Source organism: Polypterus senegalus, chromosome 12 (genome assembly GCF_016835505.1).
Source record: "Polypterus senegalus isolate Bchr_013 chromosome 12, ASM1683550v1, whole genome shotgun sequence".
NCBI lineage: Eukaryota > Metazoa > Chordata > Cladistia > Polypteriformes > Polypteridae > Polypterus > Polypterus senegalus.
Window position 1 is genome coordinate 109,684,543 of NC_053165.1, and position 23,064 is coordinate 109,707,606.

Below are 23,064 nucleotides of genomic sequence, written 5' to 3' on the forward strand. Positions count from 1 at the left end.
ACTCGCTTTCTGGTTGGGGCAAGGAAGTATGACTCTGTTTCTCCTATTTTAGCTTCTTTACACTGGCTGCCTGTCAGTTTTCGAATTGATTTTAAAATCTTGCTGCAAGTTTTTAAATCTTTACATGGGCTCGCTCCTGCCTATTTATCTGAACTGTGTGTTTTACACCAGCCATCCAGAGTGCTTAGATCTTCTGGTCAGTTGTCTCTTGTTGTCCCTCGTACCAAATGTAAAGCCAAGGGGGACGGGGCCTGTGCAGCTGCTGCCCCTCGCCTGTGGAACTCTCTACCTCATCATATAAAGGAGTCATCTACAATTGAACAGTTCAAAACAAGATTAAAATCTCACTTCTATTCACTTGCATTCAGTGACCTTCAGTAATACTGATGGTTTCCATCTTTGTGATCATATAACATTATTTCTATTTATTATCTATCTTATTTTATGTTCATATATTTTATTACTATTTATGTTTTATTGTGTATTGGTTTTTTTTTTTCTTTTATTCTATTATTGTAAAGCACTTTGGCCGCAGCATTACTATGTTGTTTAAAATGTGCTATATGCATAAATTGACATTGACATTGACATTGTATGCTCTCTAGCCAGTGGACAGGAATAGAAATTAAGGATACTGATTAGAAGAATATTGAAGTTGTTCAGTTTTACAGGACAGGTCCTGACTCCTATTATGAGGACATGGGCCTTCAAGTATGAGGTAGAGCTCAGGGTCACAGAGGCACTGGGATGAGATAGGCCAGGAGTCTATAGAGGAGAGAGAGAGAGATGGAGAGGTTAGGAGTGTGCACTGGTACAGCACGTTGCCACACCCACCACATGACAAACCACCTCTAATTAGGACCCGAGTGCAGCCATGTGACCGGTGACACCTCAGCACCACACTAGTTCAGACAGAATGGAACAGTGTGAGGTTTTTTTTATGGTGGCTAGAGTGTCAATTCTGCCACCAACCCCCAGGTCTCCCCCTGCATGTTGGAGGGCCTATTTGCAAGGCTGGATGCAGATTAACGTCATACCAAGGACGGAGCAATTGCAGGTTCTCTCAAGAACAGCTCTAGCATGCCAGGGGTGTCAAGAACCATTTCATTGTGTGGCATAAATAGCACTTTATGTGTGCAGTATGGGCTGGAATGTATCAACAAACTGCTACCATGACACTTTCTTTACAAACAAAACTTACAGCTTCCTCTGTGCTCATCACAACCATATAAATGGTCACTTCCAGTTCTCATTGATGTAAATTTGATGCAGTGATTAGCTAGCAGGATGTCATTGCAGGGGAGGGTCAGATTTAAATATATGTTTGTTGTCCTAAGTAGGAAGATGATGAGCCACTTCACCACTGAACAACAATGAAGCATTGTGTAGGTACGATCCTTCCTTGGGATCAACTCTCAAGATGAATTAACATGCACCATTGTATCTGAACACTGGGCTCCTCTCATGCTGAAGTGGATTGTTATTGAGACCACTGGCCTGTCTAATGATGGCCTAAACCCTGCTTGCCTTCCCTAATAGAGGGTCAACAATCCAGCTCTTGGTGAAATCTACTTCAAAATGATAGCAAAGGCCCACACTGAAGGACAAAAAAGAAATCATGTGAAGAAGGTTAGGCCACCCACCACAAGCCAGCCTTCATGGTCTCCATCAGTGATGAACAAAGTACATGCTGCAGGCCTCTCTTAGCAATATCTAATATTCTGGATTTTCTCAGATGTTCTTAACAAGGTGGTGCTGCTCTTGGATGGTGTAAACATAGTAAGTTGCCATGTGGAGGCAGACAAGAAATATTTCAACAACTCTGGCTTTGACCGTAGGAGCAGAGAGCACCTCTAGTGCTGCCACACAGAGGAGTAGGTGTGGATGTTTGTAGCTGCTTGCTTATCTCTGTTTTTGTGTTCTTAAAGAATGTGAATTTGCACATGACAGATTTTATCAGTGATCGAGTTGGTTGGCATCAGCCTACCTGAAGGTGAGATTTCAGTTGTCACTCTGTGTCTATACACACATCAGCATAAAGAGCACCGTTTACAGATGTGAAAGAGGAAAGTTAGAAGATGAAAGGTTCTGTGGTCACTAATAAACCAAAGTGGATTAGTCCAATATGTGAAGCTGTGAGTTTAGTGAGACAAATGAAGTGCACACCTAATGGCCCGGGCAGTGGCACACTGATGTACCTTTTGGAAATTTGGGCTTTTTTTCAAACACTTCAGCACCAAAACTGAAGTGTAATGTAAATTTTGGTACAACACTGCATTTCTCCATTCCTCAAACTTTTACAATTACACTGGGTAACAAAATTGATTTTTTTTTTGTCACATGAATCAATATGGGTGCATCTTACAGTATTTTTCATGCTGACTTCAAAAATCCATCACACTAGGATTTTAAGTGACACATGATGTGACTGCCTCTGAAATGGAAGGATCTGAGCAGAGTATGTGCTCGGGGCATTATCATCCCAGGATCACTAGGTGACAGCCCCCCTGGGTTGCTAGGGAACCATGAACTCCCACAGGGCAAGTTAGAAATTGTAGTTTGGTGGCTCAGCCCTGTTGGGTTCTAGGTGTGCCACCAGGGGGTGCTGCAGGAACTCCAGATCTGTATGTCATCAGGTTTCCACCTTACCTGGAAGTGCTTCCAGACCAAGTCTATGGGACACTAGAAGTACTCCCGGGGATCAGATAAAAGGAGAAGGCTGCCACTGCTCCAGGGCCAGAGTCAGGTTGGAGAAGACAAAGCTTGCTGGAGGAAGAGTGGAGGCAGACAGAGAGAAAGAGAGGAAAAGTGCTATATTGCTGTGCTTGACAGTACTTTTGTACTGTACTGTGGGAAACAGTTGAAAAGCATTTCCCACTTGTAAAAGTCTTTTGTGTGCTGTAAAAGAACTTGTGTCTGAGTCTGTCTGTGTCAGGTTTTGGGGAGCTGGTGTGCCCTATGCAGGCCACAATGACTGAAATGTATTATAAATGTATATTTACACTATATAAACATGCTGGGAAAGTCTAACCTAAAAGGTTCAAGTATACAGTTTTCTATTCTATTGGCCTCAAGAATATTCGTCTTAAGGGCCCAGTAGCTGTCTGCAAGCATACTGGAACTCCACTTGCTTTGGAATCCCTTTTTCTTTTCAGAACTGCCCTGATAAAGCCGTTCACCATTGTCATCGCTGACCCCTCTGAGATTACCAGGGAAAATGTCTGGAAATATATAGAATGTAACTTTTTAGTTTAACTTTAAAATACCCGTACACCTTAATAAGGGTTGATATACTAAATGTACAGCCTAAAAAATGACACAACTACTCATGATGAAGTATTTTTAAAACATCCCTAAGCTGTTCTGTGACAACATCTTTGTTGACAAGTGTAGTCTACGTCAACTGTAACAGGAAAAAAACTGTTAATTTTCCCAATTTTTTTTAGAAGTAAAATCCTGCAGTACTTCTTTGTATTCCTTGCTCTGTGCTCCAATAAACACACGTTATCGGCAATACACTAATAACCCAATTGTGCTCCACAAACTTAGAATCTGGAACCAATGTAGAAAGCATTTTAAGACGGAGAAGCTTCTATCTGTGGCACCCCTGCAAAAGAACCACCTCTTTCAACCCTCACAAACATACGCAGTTTTTAATATCTGGAAAAAAATTTGGAATTAACTTGCTTAGAGATCTTTATATAGACAACGTCTTTGCATCCCATGAACAATTACATTCCAAATTTAACATTCCAGCTACACATTTCCTTCACTATCTTCAAATCAGGAACTTTGTTAAACAGAACCTTCCAGATTTTCCTCATCTTGCACCCTCATCCACGCTGGAAAAAATATTGCTCAATCTCAAGGAATTAGACTCCATCTCTACAATATATAAAATCATTTTACAATCCCTTCCTTTCAAAGATCCAAGAGGACACTGGGAAAAGATCTCTCAATTAATATATCAGAAAAGGAGTGGAAAGTAGCAATGCAGAGAATTCACTTGAGCTCCATATGCACAAAGCATACAATTATACAACTCAAAATTATATATCGAGCACATCTGTCTCGACTAAAACTCTCCAAAATGTTTCCAGTGCATGATCCAAACCTGCGAACGCTGCAACCAAGTCCCAGCCTCACTAGGTCACATGTTCTGGGCCTGCACCAAATTAACATTATTCTGGACAAAAATTTTTAATTACCTCTCAGACAGTCTTGGACTCACAATCCCTCCTAACCCATTAACAGCTGTGTTTGGGGTTCTTCCAGAGGGGCTTAAAGTGGAGAAAGACAAACAAATTGTGATTGCATTCACTACACTGTTGGCACGCAGACTTATTCTGATAAACTGGAAGAACCCAAACTCTCCTCTTTTAAGTCAGTGGGAAACTGATGTGTTATACTATTTAAAATTGGAAAAAATCAAATACTCAGTTAGAGGATCCATACAGACTTTTTTCAAAACATGGCAGGATCTAATTAGTAATATTTTAAAAATAAGTTCATGAAGCATAGAGAATTTATTAATTTAGGTATGTTTACAAGCCTTAAAATTTTACAGCGTTTGGCTTGCTCTCTCTCTCTCAGGGGTGGGGATCGATCTGTTCTTAACATAATTCTTTTTTTTGTTAAAACTTGATTACTATGTATGGATTGTAATAAAATTTATAAAAATAAAAAAAAAAAAAATTTCCCAATTTTAAGGAACCTCAGAAGTGAGGACTTTGCCAATTATGCAGCTCAGGTTTCTATCCTTCATTGTGAATTTGAATCTCACTTTCAGGATCTGACAGACATATTTTACACTTGTTTCGTCTCCTTTTGCTGCTAATGTGAACAATGCTCGAGAATTCTTACAATTCTGAAAGTAACTGAACTCGATTGGCTGCTGTGGTACTCTTCAACATAAGTTCACTAAAGCTTCTTTGCATGATTTCTACAGGTTACACATTGTTAGGGATGTTCCAAGGCTTTGCAAGCATGATGTGCACAAGGCAGCACAGTGAGACAGTTGTGAGCCGGTCCTGTTACAAATTAAAATTAATAAAAAGCAATAGACGCCTACTAACAGATGCAAATCTTTGCAACGAATTAATTGTTTTGATGACCAGCATCGCAGTTGATATTAACAGCTTGTGCAGAAGTAAGCAGTTTTATGTTCATGACCAGAACAGTGTCACAATCCAATCATTGTTCTTTAAAATTACTCTTTTACTGTTGTTTGGACATTGCTCTTAATAGCTTTTTATAAATGTTTTATAATTAACCCATTTCTTGGAGCAACTTTATTAAAAGTTAATGTTTGTTGTTAAAGGATTACTTTTCACCCAAAAATGTTTTTTTCTTTGTTACTTGCCCAATGTAGTTTGTAGTGAGGATCAAGAAATTAGTTTTAACTAGCCGAAGCCCGCTGTAGTATACGGTGGTGTAAGAATAGGAACGGAAAACAGTGAGAAAGGAATTCAGAAATCAAGAAGAAATAAATACTTCCTGAAAGAAGCAGTTGTGGATAGGTGTTTTGGTGGTGACGACAGATAATGAGTTGAAAGATCTAACCCTAGAAAAAGCCACGTACAACTGACCGTGGCTGAAGACTGGCTGTTAGAATTATTGTGAAGAGTAAACAGCATGTGGGTATCCGGTCTGTGCTCCGGTCTTTGGGTATCCGACAGTGCATGTAGAATTTCCAGCCAAGCAGGATTACATGTGAAAGTGATAAATAAACGAGGCTGTCGGAATTTACGTACTATGGCCATGGCATCCTGCTAGTTTTGTTGCATGTATCTTGGACTTCCTGGAAATATGGACGGTAATATGATCATTTTGCCTAAACGTACATTTTTATTTTCAGCGTTTGGGTCCCCATCTGTTCCTAGAGAGGGTGGGGGTGTGACATCATGGGACTCCACCTTCTATCTCACTGAGTAAGTGAAAAAATGAAGAACAGTGGAATTTCACTGGTGGGAGGTCAGGAGCTTCCCACTTATTCTGTGCCTCTCATGTCTTTCTGCAGTGCCAGGCTAGAGGAGTAGGAGACTGAGGAAAATCTGGCTAGTGTATCACCGGACTTATCTTCCCCATTGTCTTTTTTTTTATCTTTACAGGCAAGCCATCCCTGCTGATCCAGTCTCCTGAAGGCCCTGTGCTGGAAGGCCAGTCGGTTACCCTGGAGTGTGTGTCAGATATGGACAGTGATATGAGCTTTTACTCCATCCAGAAATATTCCAGGGTGAGGCATTCTTCTGGGCTGGTGGGCTTTTTTGTGGTTGTAGTTTTGTTTGCTACAATAGACCCTCCTTAAATCCTTTACAAAATAAGAGATGTTTATCTAAACCTACTGTAGCCAGAAGCGTTAGAAGCAAGTGGGGTATTCCAAATAAGAATATTGGTGCAGTTCAGAGAATTTGATGATCACTTGGAGGCCAGCAATAGTTTCATGCTGAGTGACACTGCGTAGTAAATGTCAATTTTGAGTCCAAGACTGATCAAAGCTTTTGGGCCTTCATTTGTCTGCCATTTGACTTGTATTAGTTGCACTCATAATTACTTTACATACTCAATCTAAAATCACAGCTGCTTTTTATTTATGTATTTGATCATAACTTATTAATAATATGACAGGTTGAGCAGATTTCACTGTAGAACTTCCCCCAGTAGCTCTGCGTGTGCAGTTTGACAGACATGATGTGGAACCTCAGGGTGATCAGACAATAGGAGAAACACAAAGTGTTATTTTATTTATTCATGAAAGAGAGTTGTGTACACATGCAAAGAGGGATAAGCACAGGGAAAACAGATCACATACGTCTCAGAGATGAAAACCTAAGAAGATGCCACCAGGATAAATATGCTTCTGCTTTTCACTCTTGTGAGGCTTTCCTGTCTGCTCATCTCTCACATTCATTGGTGCAGCGGTGTGACACTTTTTAGGGATCACATAGCTAAGAGCCTGAGGTCCCTTTACCTTGTAACAGATGGCCTGGCTGAATTTGTATCGAGCTCTGGTTCCCAGTATGTTTCAGTTCACACTATTGATTGAGCCTTTTTTTAGAAGTTTGTATTAAATTAGAAAATTCCAAGCTGCTTATTTGGGAGGCTATGATTGCAATCCCGTCTGTTCAAAGTGTGGAGCAAGAAACTGTGACCAATCCAGCCTGTGGAGGGTCTATGGCTAATAACAGTTCTTATGTTTTTAAATATAAACTTTATGAAAGAAATACTCAGTGAAGAATTAGTTTTAATGTCGAAGTCCACCTGCACGCCTACAAGCAGCTGATGGAGACTTTTCCAGATGCAAATGCTTGTACGAAGGATTTGTTTTGCTGTCAAGAGCAGCTCTCAGACAAGAAAAGCTGGAAAATTTACAAGTTGAAATAACTTCCCTTGAGGTAAATTTTAAGGAATAAATTAGTCTGCAATTGAGGTTGCACAGAAGGTATTTCTATTATAAAATTCATGATTTTGAAAATTCACTGATGCCATTTAAATAGAAGTCTTTTGAAATTTCAAAAATGTGTTCGGTATGCTCTTTTCAAGATGTCTCAATGAAATGCCATATTTTCCTGAAGAATTATGGTATCAAATTTGAATTTATTAGGTCCACTGGGGACTGAAATGTTTCAGGTGGACAGACAGATAAACAGACGGACAAAATGATGACAATAGGTAATAGGTGCTTTTAGCTTTTTATGGAAACACACCTGAAAAGCACAACAGTAACATTCAGATTGGTAGCTTTTAGTGTTTAGAGGGAGTGACATCATTGTGCTATTTCATTAAACCAACCAGTCAGATGCATCTTTCTGCAAAGCACCAATGAGCTCAATAGCCGGTCTGCACAAAAGTAAGGATTCCATAGTCAGTTAACCATGAGCTCTCAATGTCTCTTGTCTTGTGAGATGAGATATCATTGGTTGGGATTTCTGAACAAAGCTAAACATGACTTCTAGTCATTGGGTATGTCATATTTGCCAACCATAGTCACTGATCTCATATTTTCTGGCAATTGGAAATTGCTGGCAATGTCCCATTTACTGATCATGTGCTTACCATTCAGCACAGTCATGCTCTACACTTTTTATGACGGCAAAAAGTGTGCTGCCTGATGGAGACAGAGTTCTACCAGAGCTGTACAAAGAGCTTCTAATTTTCATTTTGTGACAGTTCATAAAACATGAGACATCAGACAGAAGAGCCTGAGACATCAGACAGAGGGGGCTCTTTTCTGTTTGTAAGATACAAAGCACCCATGCTGCCTGGCAGAGCCAGCGTTGTAGGAAGGATTAACAGGTTAACAGATATGGCGAATTCAGCTACTGTGTTTGTGCTTTTTTACTTTCTCGTATATAAAGTATAGGGAAAGTATTGTAATAGAGAGATAGATAGATACTTTATTAATCCCAAGGGGAAATTCACATAATCCAGCAGCAGTATACTGATACAAAGAAACAATATTAAATTAAATAGTAATAAAAATGAAAAAAAATTAAAATAAAATTAATGTTCGATTTACTCCCGGTGGAATTGAAGAGTCGCATAGTGTGGGGAGGAACGATCTCCTCAGTCTGTCAGTGGAGCAGGACAGTGACAAAAGTCTGTCACTGAAGCTACTCCTCTGCCTGGAGATGACACTGTTCAGTGGATGCAGTGGATTCTTCATGATTGACAGGAGTTTGCTTAGTGCCCGTCGCTCTGCCACAGATGTTAAACTGTCCAACTTTACTCCTACAATAGAGCCTGCCTTCTTAACAAGTTTGTCCAGGTGTGAGGCGTCTTTCATTTTTATGCTGCCACCCCAGCATTCGATTCGATCTCGATTCGATGTCGAGATTTTGATGAATCTTGATGTTTTCGACCTCCTTGACGTTCTTGTATATGAAGTAAAAGGAAAGTATTGGAATCCTCCAAAAACTCATTTTAAATGACCCTGAGTCCAGAATTATGTCTGTTTGTCTGTCTCTGTGTGTCTGTCCCTGTGTGTGTGTATGTAAACATGATAACTTTCACTTAGGTCAACAAAATTTTGCATACAAGTATGTACAAAACGTAGATTTCTATCAACTTCATATCAAGTGACATTTACGGCAGTACATCGTTGACTGTGTCCAACTTACTAAGATTGTGTAAGTGACGGCTACAACTCAAATTGCTGGAAAACTCCTCTAATGTGATGTAGACTTAATCTACATTCAGTTATTTGATATGTTTACCCAAGAGACTTAATAATGGTAGGTAGATAGTAAAATTAGTTCAACTAGAGCTCTTCATGTTAGGACCTTTTATCAGGGTCAGAGGTGGGGCTTGAGCCAGCGTCCTTGATGCATACAGTGCTTACAGAAAGCATTCATCCCCTTGTAGGTTTTCACATTTTATTGTTATACAACATTGGATCACAGTGGACTTAATCTGGCCTTGTTGACACTAATCAATAGAAAAGACTCTTAAAGTCAGATAACAGATCTCTGCAAAGTGACCGAAATTAATTACAAATATATGACACAAAAGTTGTGCGGCCTACCCTTTCATTTATCCTTAGCTCTCCTTCACTCTTTGTTTCTTTTACACCGGTCATACTTTGATGCCAGTTAAACAGAACAGAGATGAGAACACAAGTCATTAATAATATTTTTCATGACAACTAGAAAAATAATAAAGTTGTAAACTTAAGGAAGAATATATAAATCATTAAATATGAAAACGTAATAGCATTGTTTGTTTTTCAGTCTTCTCCTTTGCAAGAAGCAAATTCCTCATTTTATTACACTAAGCAATATATTTGTCTTTAGAACAATAAAGACTAATAACGCTGTCAGTAATGTTAAAGGATAAATCCTGTAAACACATTAAAAATGGCACACACCATCTTAATTTAGTATTTTGATTTTACTTTTGCTTTTCATTTTGTATTAGGTTTATCTCCCTCTTTAATTTTGTACTTCGGATCTTTTGAATTAGAGATTATTGGATTTTTGTTTTGATTTTAGTTTTTCTGAATAGAACAGTTCAATTAAAAATTACAGTCTCATTTTTTGGCCAGTTTTGTCATGTCTTTTCTTCTCCTTTTGGATTTATTATAACAATCAGAAGACAATTTTGTCTTTTTGACTACAGAAAGAAGTGCTTATTAATTTTAGAACATAAGAAAAATTCTAATGAGAGCAGGCCATTCAGCTGTCCAAAGCTCAGCAATGCTGTCCACTTAATCCCTCCATTTAACATCAAGTCCAGTTTTGAAGAGGCCTAAAGTCCAACTGTGTGCCGCTATTTGGTCATTTATTTAATGCTTCTATAGTTCTTTGTGTGATGAAAAACTAAACATTTGTATGAAATTTAGTTATAAAGGTTGCTACCTTTATCCCTGTGTTCTTGTTCAAGAAATTAATTGCCAGCTTTTCCAATCTTTCCTTAAAACTCATACCTCACAGTCCTGGAAAGAAGACCACATAGCGCAGCAGCCATATTGAGACAGGCATGTGGCCTGTTCTGAAAGATGACTAAATATTATGACTTAACAACAGACATTTAAGGTCTGTGTGCCGCCTGAAAGTACACATCAGCATTTATAAGGTTGTATGGTTGCCAATATTCAAATGTACTTTGCTTATTGTCATGAACATTATCAATAATACATTATTTAAGTTGAAACTTAACTCATGCTTGTCCTACACGACACTACACAGCGATACTTGGTGTCTGTTGATAGACATAGAGGTGAACAGTATAAAAGGTGTCACCCCTGACACAGATGTTGATGGAGTGTACCTGGATGCCAAAAGTCAATGTCTATAGTGTCTGCCGATATGCTTGAGTAATCGTTCGGGCAAGATGTCTCCCTCTCTGTTTACTCTTCCTCTAGTGGAAATCGGAGATGATTCAGCTTAACTCGTACTGCAAAGGTGCGACGGTTAGAGGAATTGATAAGCTTGAAATGCATCGATTCATCAGGACCTGTCACATTTAGAAATAAATCACCTGAAAGTGATATATGAAATTGGGGGAGTTGGGAATGGCTCACAGGGCCAAAGACTGGGAAACTGACAGATGCAAAGTTACCTACTGAACTTGCACAAGGATGCTTACTTTGAAAGGGTACATTAAAAATAATAATAATAATAATAAAATTGAATAATAGTAAAAATAATAATAAATACACAGACACGCACCCTTCTCTCTTCTTCACTACATGATCCTCTGTCTCTAAACACTGTATGACCCTCTGTCTCTTCCCACAAGATGACCCTCTGTCTCTTCTTCACTGCATGATCCTTTGTGTCTAAACACTGCATGACCCTCTGTCTCTAACCACTGAATGACCCTCTGTCTCTAACCACTGAATGACCCTCTGTCTCTTCCCACAAGATGACCCTCTGTCTCTAACCACTGCATGACCCTCTGACTTTTCTCCTTACATGACCCTCTTTCCCCACCACTATGAAGCAACCATCCACCCATCTCCCCTTTGCCCTGAGCCTGCACTCCCTACGACTTTCTAAGTTTCTAAGTCTACCTTTCTTTCAAGTCTACCTTTGAGTCTATGTAATTACCTGAGGTTACAGATGTAGAAGGGAAGGTGAGGAGAACTTTAGTACAATATAATATAATATAATATAATATGATAAAGTACAATACCTTGCAAACAGTGGATATCTGTGGGATTTAAGACATTCTGATAAAGGCTACTCATTAAATAATACAAAAGGATAAAGTAGAGTAAGTAATATAGACAGGACATAATATATACCAGGACAAAACAAGTGTAGTGGCAAAGGTGCAGGAATTTGCATCAAATTCTCTGTCTGACACTGAGAAAGTCACTTAAATGGCCGGTGCCCTATTTACAAAGAATGCTTGCCTTGTAAAGCACAATGGTGAAAGGCGTCATTCATAAATCAAATTGGCAGTTCCTGGGCTGTCTCCATGTTAGTAAGTGTAGACTTTGGATCTGACGTGCACATGTCCATCTCCAATTTCTCATGATAGCCTGCAGGCCTTCTTATTTATTATTATTATTTTTTCTTTATATGCCCATCTTAAGGTTTTAGATAATAAGTATGGATTTCAGGTTCAGATACATGTACTGTATTTTTTTGGGTTGGTAATGGATGTAAAGAGGACTATTTCCTAATGGGGTTGAAGCGAATCTGTGTGTTTTATTGCCATGTAAAGAGCCTTAAGTGTTTTATTGCCATGTAAATCGCTCTGAGTGTTTGGGCCTTCTGATGCTCATCACTTTTGCTACTTGCTGCCCATTGATTGGCTTAGAGGCTCAGAGACTTGATGCTAGAGTGTTGCCTATTTAGACCTAACCACTGGCCTCCCTGTCTGCTGCTCTAGCTAATTTAGAGTGCATTGAGATAATATTTATCATGAAAAGTGCCATGACAAAGATTCTTGATCAGAGTGTGTTATCTTTTCAAAGGTTGTTATAGCATTTGTCCATAAGGAAAATGTATAAGCAATGCCCTGAGTATTTTTGTTTTTGAGAGGCATATAAAGCGGTGCAGATTGATACAAGCAGGTGGAATGGCTGGATCAATCTGTCCTAATGCTCAGGGTCGATCACTTTGCCAGTCTGATGTTATCAGGACCATAGACAAGTTCTAAAAGCTGCTCTCTGCTTTTTCTTCTTCTGCAGTACATGATGATGTGGATCAACTTAGAAAAGACTACTCACTTAAGATGCTGGTACTATGATGTGAATGTCACCCGTGCTGACGGCCGTCTGCAGCTAAACATTCCCAGCATACAAAGCTGGAACTCTGGCTCTTTTCGCTGTGTTGCTAACAACGGCACCAATGAGGAATCCATATCCGAAGATTTGAATATCCCTGTGCATTGTGAGTAACTCGAGAACAGATTACTGAATCAGAAGCCTGCCAGTCTGAGCAGAACTGTTGGGGACAGTAAAGCTGTTTTAGGGGAATGACCTCTGGAACTGCTAATCATCCTCTTTAATAAAACCCCTGTGTGCGTCCAGGTGTCCGTGTGTGTGTCTTCTGGTGAAGTGCGCATGTGCAGGGCTGCACCGTGCCCCGCCCATTTGCACGACAGTGAATGGCGTAGCCTCAGCCGCGCATGATAAGCAAGTAAAGGTGGAAACCGCGCACATTAAATCCATTGCTAGGGAGATGCCACACATAGTGCCCCACGCATTTGCTGGGGAGAGTGCTGATTGGGTACTCACGGCCGTGCACTAAAATTCCATTGTTGGAGAGACGCCACACATAGTGCCCCGCGCATTTTTACTATCTACTAACAACATGCCACCCAAAAAGGACACGTCAAGTGGGACAAAAGACACAGACACTCAAACCCTTTTTAAGCAACATCTCCTAGAAGAACGGTCAGCTCAACAAGTAAACATCAACAAAAGAAAGGCTGAAAGACAAAGAAAAATACGAGCACATAGATCGATTGAAGACAAAGAAAATGAGCGTCATAAAAACGCTACAAGAGAAAGACTCAGAAGAGCAAATAGATCTATAGAAGAACAGGAAAATGAGCGTAAAAAAATTATCAACTGAGCAAGATATGCAGAACTATCCTATTGAGTTTCTTAATCAGCTAACTCCAACAGGAATGCCGAGGCATAAACTGAACCTTAAAAAGGGAGCAATAATTATGCTCCTTAGGAATATAAACACTAAAAGAGTGTTTAGAAACCTCATCATTGCTCAAGTAAATAACAGGTTCAACTGAAGGGGGCATCGTCTTTATTCCTCGTATTGATTTGGCTCCATCCTCTACTAATTGACCCTCTACATTAAGAAGGCGACAATTTTCAGTTACATTAGCCTTTGCCATAACAATTAATAAAGCTCAGGGGCAAACCTTAGAAAAAGTTGCCATTTACTTGTCACAACCAGTATTCAGCCACAGTCAGTTATATGTGGCATTAGCTAGAGTTAGAAGTTTTTCAGATGTTGTTGTCAACGTTGTAGATGGTCCTGAACAAGGCAAACTGTTGCCAAACTCAGACAGAGTATTTACAAAGAATGTTGTCTATAATGAAATTTTATAGAAAAATTAAAAAAATAAAAACTTTTTCCTAAATATCTTCTTTAGATATAGTGTATTACATATTGTTAGAAAGTTTTACACTAAGGCAATATTAATTATACTTACTGTATTATCATATATGTTTCTATTTTATTTTTATTATTATTTTACTTTAGGCTTCTTGCAAAAATATTTTTGAAAAAAAAAACAAGAAGCAGAATGAGGTCGAGGACCCTTGCCATTTAATATAGACTGTTCCTACTAATGTTAATGCAATACTGTTCAAGCACCCGTTATTGTAACGGGCTTAATGTCTAGTATGTTAATAAAAGCTCAATTATGAGCTTGAGCAACTCATAAAATTTTCACATTTTTTTTCTCCTCCTAAGATTTACGAGATATCTCGATCTACCGGGACAACAGCTTCTATAGCCGTTACTGGGATCAGCTTGGTGTCCTGAATGTGACACGCGGGAGTGATGTGGAGGTGGAATGCTCTGCTTCAGCTTCTGAGACCCCCACTTATACTTGGAGCAAGAAGGTATGTCATCACGATGAGGACCATTTCACAAGAAAGGTACAGTGCTGGGTGGGGAGGACTGCTCTGTAGTTTCACTTCATGAAGGAAGCAGAGGAGTTTCATGCTGTTAGTGTGGGCCAGTAGTACCAAACAAAAGCTCCCATCTGGTTACAGTTGTTTACACCTGCTTGATAAAAAAATAAAATGCTACTTTTTCTGCTAGGAATGAGCACAGAGTGAAGAGAATTCCACAGCCGTGGTAAACTATCATGCCATCCTGCGCTTGGATTCTGCTTGCCCATAATGCCTGAGCTCCCTGTCATTGTAGAATGAATTGTGGTAATAAATCAATGGTGGAAGTAACATTTAGATTGTAAGAAAGATCACCGATGAGGGAAAACTTTTCACATTTACATTCATTTTAATCATACCCAGGGGATCTGGAACTTCCCTCAGCTGCATTAGGAGCAAGGCAGGAAACAGCATCAAAATGGATTTCTTTAATTTTGGAGACAGGCCCCATTAGTTACATTTGTCATCCAATTGCAAAGGTGCATTATTTTTATATTAATAAGCACATTTTACTGTCTTTTGTACAAAGATTGTAATAGAAATCACTGTAGATTTTAAAATATTGAACTAATCCTTAACCAAACATAAAGGAACGTGGGTGGAGAACATAAAAACACAATGCTGACAGAGGTTTAATGAAGTCCACGTCACTGAAGCTGTTAGACAAGTTATGAAACAGGTTATTATTGGAACAGAGAAAAAACTTGACAAGGAGTCGTCTTCATCGCCATTATGAGGTGTTTGAACAGTTCTGATAGTTTGAATGAAACAAGTTAAACTGAAATACAATACAGGGCTTTACTGCGGAACTTCTGCTTATGATCAACAAACTAACAGAAATCATTTTTAATCATTGACATTGCATTGTAAACCTTAATGCTGTCAAAATACCACAAAGTGGACCCTATGCAATATGATCTGTATATCGAAGTTAAGAAGTGGAGCAGATGCACAGTATAGAGAAAGCTAACAAGATCAATCACCCAGATTTAGATCTTGAAACACTTCTAGAAAGAATGGCATCAGCCTTCAGGGTAGAGCACTGCGATGTTGTTAAAAACTGTCAAGATCAGAATTGAGAAGACATGGTGAGATGTCTGGTGTGTCCTGCCTAGGAGATGATCTAATCCCAGAGTCCAAATCATTGGCGTCATGCTGGGAGAAGTTTCACAAGAGTTAAAGCTGGGCAATAAGAAAGAATCCTTTATAAATGGCCATGAAGGATGGCATTAGGGGGCATTTACCTACATAAATAATATTATCACAGGCTTTGGGTGAATAGCATTTTCTTTATCTTTAAATTTGATACTTAGGGATCACAGCTGTAATGAGCCTAGTCACAACTAGAGCATCAAATACGTGTAGGACTTTAAAGTCATTTCTGGATTTCAGAAATTAGTTCTGTGGCCACTGCTGCTGCTACTGCCTGGATCTGACATCTTGGGTTCAGATTTCATGCCAAGATGTTGTCTGTGTGAAGCTTGCACCTTCTCCCTATGTCAGTGTGAGGTTTTTCTCCAAAATCCCTAAAGAGGTGCAGGATAGGTAAGCTGGACATTCTAAATTGGCCCTGTGTGTTGTGGTAAAGTGCATTCTGTAGTCTAAAGGCAGTTTGGCAGTTTTAATAAAAACAGCATGCTCAAGCTTAGGGGGCAGGGGTAGGTGCATATGGCAGCATGGTCGAGCGACCCCAGGGTGTTGATGAGGTAATTGGTGTAGCCTGCATATACGTGCAGATGTGTGCAGTTTAGCTGATCTCCCCATTAGGGCTTTGAGGTTATTAATTAGGCCATGTGTGCCCACTGAAGCATAAAAAGAGTCCATTTAGGACATAGAGGTGCAATAAGCAGTCAGGAAGTGGCCCTCGGGTGGGGTAGGAACACGAACAGGAATAACTAGCCACTCTGAGCAACCCCTGCTGAATGCCAAGGGATGGATGGCAGTGGGAGAAAGGTGTAGGGCTCATGCCACTGAATGCCAAGGAATGGTGGCGGGAACACAAGCCAAACCAAAGGCCAAGCTTGAGAGGGGTATAATATAATATGCTCATTTTTTAATTTGATATCTACCTGCTGTGTTTTGAGTGCACCCCTACAGTGGAGAAAGTGTGAGGCCTCATAAAGGCTCCAAAAACAAGGCAGGTCTTCCCAGCCTGCCTAAAACTGACATCACCCCAAGCAGTCTGACCTTCCAACTCCACGTGGTGGCTTTGACCTATACAGGCCCCACATGAGGAATGGACTTTCAAAAGATTTAATATCCAAATATCTTTAACATTTGCAAAAAAATACCCTTCTAGGGAAAGGATCTGTAAAATATTTGGCTAGGAAGTGAAAGTTCCAAAGCAGAATATGCATTAGAAATAATAAAAAAGGACAAAAACAACAAAAAAGGCAAACAGGATTTGCCTAAAATGGCAATCCAAGGTATACAAGTCCCAAAAACTCATAAATCAAGAACAGATTATAATTAAACCAAGCATGATCAGATAAAAACAGTCTTGTATAAAGAGAAATCAAAAGCTAAAATAACATAAAGATGGTAACTTAATAAACAAAAAGAAGAACATTAAATATGCAAGAAATAAACAAAGGGCAATAATCCTCACTGAACAATGACACTGCCACAATCAGATTCAAGTTACGTTAAAGGAAATTAAGATCTGATAGGACGATGATTATCAGAATTGCCAAAGTCAGACTTTATAGCAGAAGTGCTGACGGCATCAGACCGGAAGCAGTTATTGATAAGCATAATATGTTTAGTCTAGTTTATATTTTTGACGTTTTTGCTTGAAGATGGAGATTCCAGAGTGGCAGGGTGAATCTTCTCTGTAGAGTTCTCTCCAGCCTGACTAAAATCTATGAAGGCCAGCTTCTTGGTATCAGGCAGTGTAGTTGCAGAAGGCCTTCATTACTCAGTGGATGTGAATTGAAGTGTTGAAATTAGAGTTGAGAGGGTAATTGGCAGGTTTTAGCAAGCAATCAGGGTAGACTGGTAAATGTGGTCAATACCGCTGATAGGATCAGTCAGTTAAATGAAGTAAAAAAGAACCCTTGTTCTGATTCATGATTGTGAACGCTCAGACTGGTGCAGAGCTGTGCCATCTTCTATAACATGCTTCTTTTCTTTGTGCCTTCAGGGTCTTGAATGGGTGCAGCTGTCCAATAAACTAAAGCTCCAAAAGGTGCAAGATGGTGATGCTGGATTGTACACCTGCACAGTGCAGCACCCTACGGTGCCCAGCCTGTCTAAGACACGTTCCTTGCAGCTGTATGTGGTGAATGGTATGAGTCTGTGAAGTCAAGGAATTTGACAGAATTCTTTAGGGTGCAACTTGTTGCTTTCTTTTATAACCTGCTCTTTCTTTGAAATCTCAGAAAAAAAGAATTGGCTGGGTCCAGACCAAATGAACCTGATCTTGATGACTGCTGTTCCTGCTGGAGTACTTCTGCTGATCATCCTTATCCTGGCAGTGTATCTGTCCAAACGCAAGGCACCCATTGTCAAAGGGCCCATGTGAGTATGTCTATAGCTCCTCGTAAAGACAGAGTTGGGATTCCAGATTTACAAAGCTGGCCAGGCTCGGCCACATTCCTGTCTCTTTTCAAAATGACTGTTGATCTCTCTATCTCTGTTTATTTTTTTCTGTTGAAGTGATGACCATTCCCAGAAGAAGCCCATATACACTGGGAGCCAGGAGTCTCTGCCTTCCGCTGCTGACACTCAGCCACTAGTCTAAATGGTGAGGTAGGTGAAAACAATGGGATGAGCTGACAGAAAAAAAATTTGTGCAGATCATGTGGTAGTCACATGTGTCAAATGAAACAAAGCTAGTTCAGAAGACAAGAGATGGCAGTCGATGCTAACAAAAATGAAGTTTTAAAGACTGAATTGTCAGTTGATCCACTAGGAGTTGCCAGATGCATTGAGTCAAAGCTACCTGAGAGATAACAGCAGTGGCATCTACAGGTCAATCGGGCTGAGTATGGTCAGATGTCTGAAGGAGTACAGATTAATTCTCTTAACTGCGGCATCTCTACTGTACTCTTAATCAGGGCCGTCTTAACGCATGGGCACATGCTAATCTATGTATGTTGTGACTTGCAGAGTGGTTGTGTAGGTAGGGCCCTCAGTGCACTGCTTTGCCCGGGGGCCTATAATGCTGTTAAGATGGCCCTGCTCTTAATGCAGCATTGGGCTTAACACATCTCCTAGGCTTATAATAAGCATACTGTATAGTGCTTGTCTAACAATGTATGCACTCTGACAACCAAGATTATAAAGCACCTGCCCATTAGATCCACATTTGCATTATCAGGTCTAATTGGATCCTTCAGGATCAACCTTACAGGGGAGTCACGCCATGGCTCAGTAATTTATAAATTATATTATTGCTAGCCTTGGTATGTTTAATGTGGAGTCCAAGATTCCAAGGTCAAGCTACAGATATCTTATAGGCTTTCCCATCAAGTCCATGTAGCTGTAGCTCTAACACCTTATAACACCTTACTGTGTTGTCAGATCTATAAAACCTTACGCACAACAAGCAGTGAAACCAGACTATACTGAGCTTATATGATTAGTTTATTTCATTTATTTGTTCAATAATTTTATCACTGTTCATAAATTATAGTAAACGAATTGCAGGTCAGTCCAACATCCCACATCCTACCCATCTAGACTGCAAGAAATCAGATCATACAAAAGGAAGTGATACTGAGCTATTAAAGGTTAGCAGAGCTTTGGCATGCTTTGATAAATAAGAACATCTCTAATACAAGACTGACAAATTGATTCCAATGTCACATTATGTGATTTCTAGTCATTGGGTATGTCTGACGTGCTAAACACAGTCACTAATCTTGTTGCCGGATCATGTAAGTTTACACAACTGAAACTCACTGGGCATGTCAAATTCCTGCCCATTCTTGCTCCACCCCTTTTCTGACAGCCAATAAACTGCTGCCTTGTAGATCCGGTGCTTTAGGAAGGGTTAACAGGTGTGGTGAGCACAGGCAGAACCTCTGCTCTTTTTATTTCCATTCTGTTGTGGTACATAAAACACGTGCCATGTAACAGATAAGCCTCTCTTCTATTGTAAGGTCCAAAACACATGTGTTTTATTCCTCGTCGCTGTATTATATGCACTGTACTTCCAGACGAACATACATTGGTTGTCAGCTCTCATGCACATAAGCCTGCCCCTACGACAAAAAGCAAAATCAAACCTGTTTCATTGTGTCTGGGCGAATCGCAGACAAGTTGTTGGAGTGAGTCACAATATGCAGCTGGCTTGATGAGAACTTGTCGCCACCTGCCTCCGACTTGCAAGATTATGTAAGTGAAGTCTAAGAATGAAAATCGCTGGAAAGTCATCTAATGGGACATAGCTATGTGATGGTGATTAGTAAAGTGAATTTAGTTTTTTTGTAATTTTAAGGAAAATAGGACCGGCATCTCTCATTACATGATGGTAGGTGAGTTAGTTTTCCTTCAATTGTAGTAGCAGTGAATGTAGATACTAAAACAGGTGATTCATCAAGTGTCTCTCCGGATAGTTCTGTTAGTGCCTTATGGGTAATTGTGATTCCAAAACTGTCAAGATAAAAATATTATTCTTATAAGATCTTAGCGTGGGACATTCCCAAAGAATAAGTCCCAGTGAGACATGTGCCGGAGCATTTGAGTCTTGACCTGGATGCATTTTGATAAGCTGAGTTCAGAGAGATTTATGATGTACACTTTTAAGTTGTATTATATCACACCTTGCACACATTCATTAGGAGTGTATTTTGTCAGTAGCTGACTTTGACTCATTATTTAAAATTATGAATGAATGACCTCATTAACAACACAGATTATCAAGAGATGTCCTCTATTTTGGAGACCTGCTAAAGTCTGGAGATACTGCCGTTATCTTTATTATGGCTAGAAATTACAGTTACAAAAGCAAATATTGAAGGAAGGTTGGGAAAGTTGACGAGGTTTTAGTAAATGTTTTCACTTGCATGTAATAAAAAAAAAATAGTGTTAGCAACATTTTCAAACTGACTTAATCCAATTAAGGAGCCTATTCTGGCATCCCTGGACACAGCAATACTTCATCATAGTGCCCAATCACACCTTAAAGGGCCAGTTAACAATTTGTGGGAGGACAACCAATACAGACAAAGGAAGAAAAGAGCAAAGTGCCCCATGAACAATGTCCAGAAGCAGATTTCAAGCCCAAGGATGCTGGATTTGTGAGACACAAGTGCTACTCACTACAAGAGAGGCATATATTTGCTCAAAGGAGGTTAAAATATAGTCAATATAGAAATATCTAAAGATCTCAAAAACAACCCCATTTCATTGTCTTCTTGGGGTGCCGTCCTGAGTGAGCATTAAACCTACAGATTTCTTTTTTTGCCATAACAATTAATAAAGCTCAAGGGCAAACCTTAGAAAAAGTTGCCATTTACTTGCCAGAACCAATATTCAACCACGGTCAGTTATATGTTGCATTATCATGAGTTAGAAGTTACAGATGTTGTTGTCAACGTTGTAGATGGTCCTGAACAAGAGTGTTTACAGAAATGTTGTCTATAATGAAATTTTATTGAAAAATTTCCTGAGGTAAAAAAATAAAAACATTTTCCTAAATATCTTCTTCAGATATTGTGTATTACAGATTGTTGTAAAGTTTAACACTAAGGCAATATAAATTATACTTCATGTATTGTCATATATGTTTCTATTTTATTTTTAATATTATTTTACTTTTTAACAAAAAAATTAAGACAACAAACAGAATGAGGTCAAGGTCCCTTGCCATTTAATATAGACTGTTCCTAATAATGTTTATGCAATACTGTTCTAGCGCCCGTTATTGTGACAGGCTTAATGTCTAGTCCTTTGATAAAACTGTTAATGACGTTGACACTTAAACTGATCTGCTTTTTTGTGCGCCTCCCTGTATGTAGCATCCAGTCAAACAAAGTTGTGCAGATTTAGAGCCGAGTCTATCCAATAACATGAGACTATTAACAGATACATCATTCCAGTTTAATTAGAAAACGTCAAATCCTATACTCACTCAGTTTATAATATCAAACATTAAATTGGATCCTCTTATCAGATTACTGAGACTTGTGTTGGTCTCAATCTCTCTAGTGTATGATGACATCAGGCTGCTCAGAGCTTATAGCATCGAATTTACTGGGGTATCTCCAGAATGCCAAAGGTTAATTTAACCAGTTTTCATGAGTTCAGGGTTAAATGCCAAGCTCTATACCACATGTATGTGATGAGACCCAGGCTGCTTATTAAGCTTATGGCATCGGTCAGTTGATTCCAACCAAAGACAGAGCTGTGTGAAGTTTAATGGAGAGTCCTCTCTACCAGGCATCAGGCCTAACAAATTCATAAAGTGCCAGGCTTAGAGGTGAGTCTCCATGCCACTAGTCCCTGATGTGATCAGACAGGCATACCGATGGGTAGCTGTTACCATCAGACCACTCAAAGCAATGTCTGACTCCACTTTAAAAGCAGTGTGTTTGGGCTAATAAGGGTTTATGTTATTAGACAGCGCACCACGTAGTCACCTCTTCTGACAGCAAAGACAATGACCAGACTTACGCAGCCTTTCACAGGCTGTTATATAAAGATGCCTTAACACACCTTAGCAGGTAGGGTTGTGTAAAACATCCAGTTGTGCCTCTCTTTACTTATTCTTCTGCTTCTTCAGATGAACCGCAGCCATTGAAGACTGAACACCAGCAGGCACACAAAAGATGAGACCCTTTACAGAAGACTGCGTTTGAGTGGGCACGGGAAGGCATTTTGATTTTCCAAAATTCTACAGCAATTTTTCTTTGTATTGGTTACAAATCAGGGATTCTGCTTACATTTTTGATTTTGATTGTCTACATTTATGAATCAAATTTTAATACCAAGTATTGTGTTTTTTGTAACTCTTGTTACTGTCTGTCTTAGGCTTTTGAGGTTATGGCCTTCTTTCTATAGAGAGGTTTAAAATATTTTTCAAGATGCTTGTCAATGACTACTGAGAAAAAAAGTGTGTTTGCAGATGTTAAAGCACTTTAGAATTTGGTTTTGCTTTTGAATCTCATCCTGCTGAAGTACTTTTTGTTCTACTGCATCAGAATTGTTTTTCATATTAATAAAAAGAGTGTAATAAGTAATGTTACTCTTTTTTCTTTTTATTTACAGTAAACTATGCAGCCAGCATATAACCAGTAAGGTTCAGAAACTGTAAATATCCAGTGCCAGGTTTGATATCCACACTCCCCAGTTTCCGCCTACGCTGTTTATAGATTTTTCACTCTTTTTTAAGTGACCATGTCTCATCTGTTTTGAAAAGTGAGATTTGTATTTGGTTTTGATTGCTTCGTCCTCTTTCTCCAGTTCAGTTTTTATGATTGATCATCTTTCCATGACTCTGTTTTGACTGATTGCTGATCTTC

The 23,064-nt window shown here is 39.3% G+C and overlaps 1 protein-coding gene across 1 annotated transcript in view; it reads left to right on the forward strand.

Annotated features, from left to right (window-relative positions):
• Positions 1-22,782, forward strand: part of si:ch211-79k12.1 (uncharacterized protein LOC568891 homolog) — a 31,340-nt gene extending 8,558 nt beyond the window's left edge. The window contains exons 2-8 of the mRNA XM_039773251.1: positions 6,111-6,235; positions 12,641-12,842; positions 14,394-14,545; positions 17,739-17,883; positions 17,977-18,115; positions 18,254-18,346; positions 22,326-22,782. Of these exons, the coding sequence (XP_039629185.1) occupies positions 6,111-6,235; positions 12,641-12,842; positions 14,394-14,545; positions 17,739-17,883; positions 17,977-18,115; positions 18,254-18,338 (848 nt within the window). The 3' untranslated portion in view covers positions 18,339-18,346; positions 22,326-22,782. The remainder of the gene's footprint in view (positions 1-6,110; positions 6,236-12,640; positions 12,843-14,393; positions 14,546-17,738; positions 17,884-17,976; positions 18,116-18,253; positions 18,347-22,325) is intronic.
• The last annotated feature ends 282 nt before the right edge of the window (positions 22,783-23,064 follow it).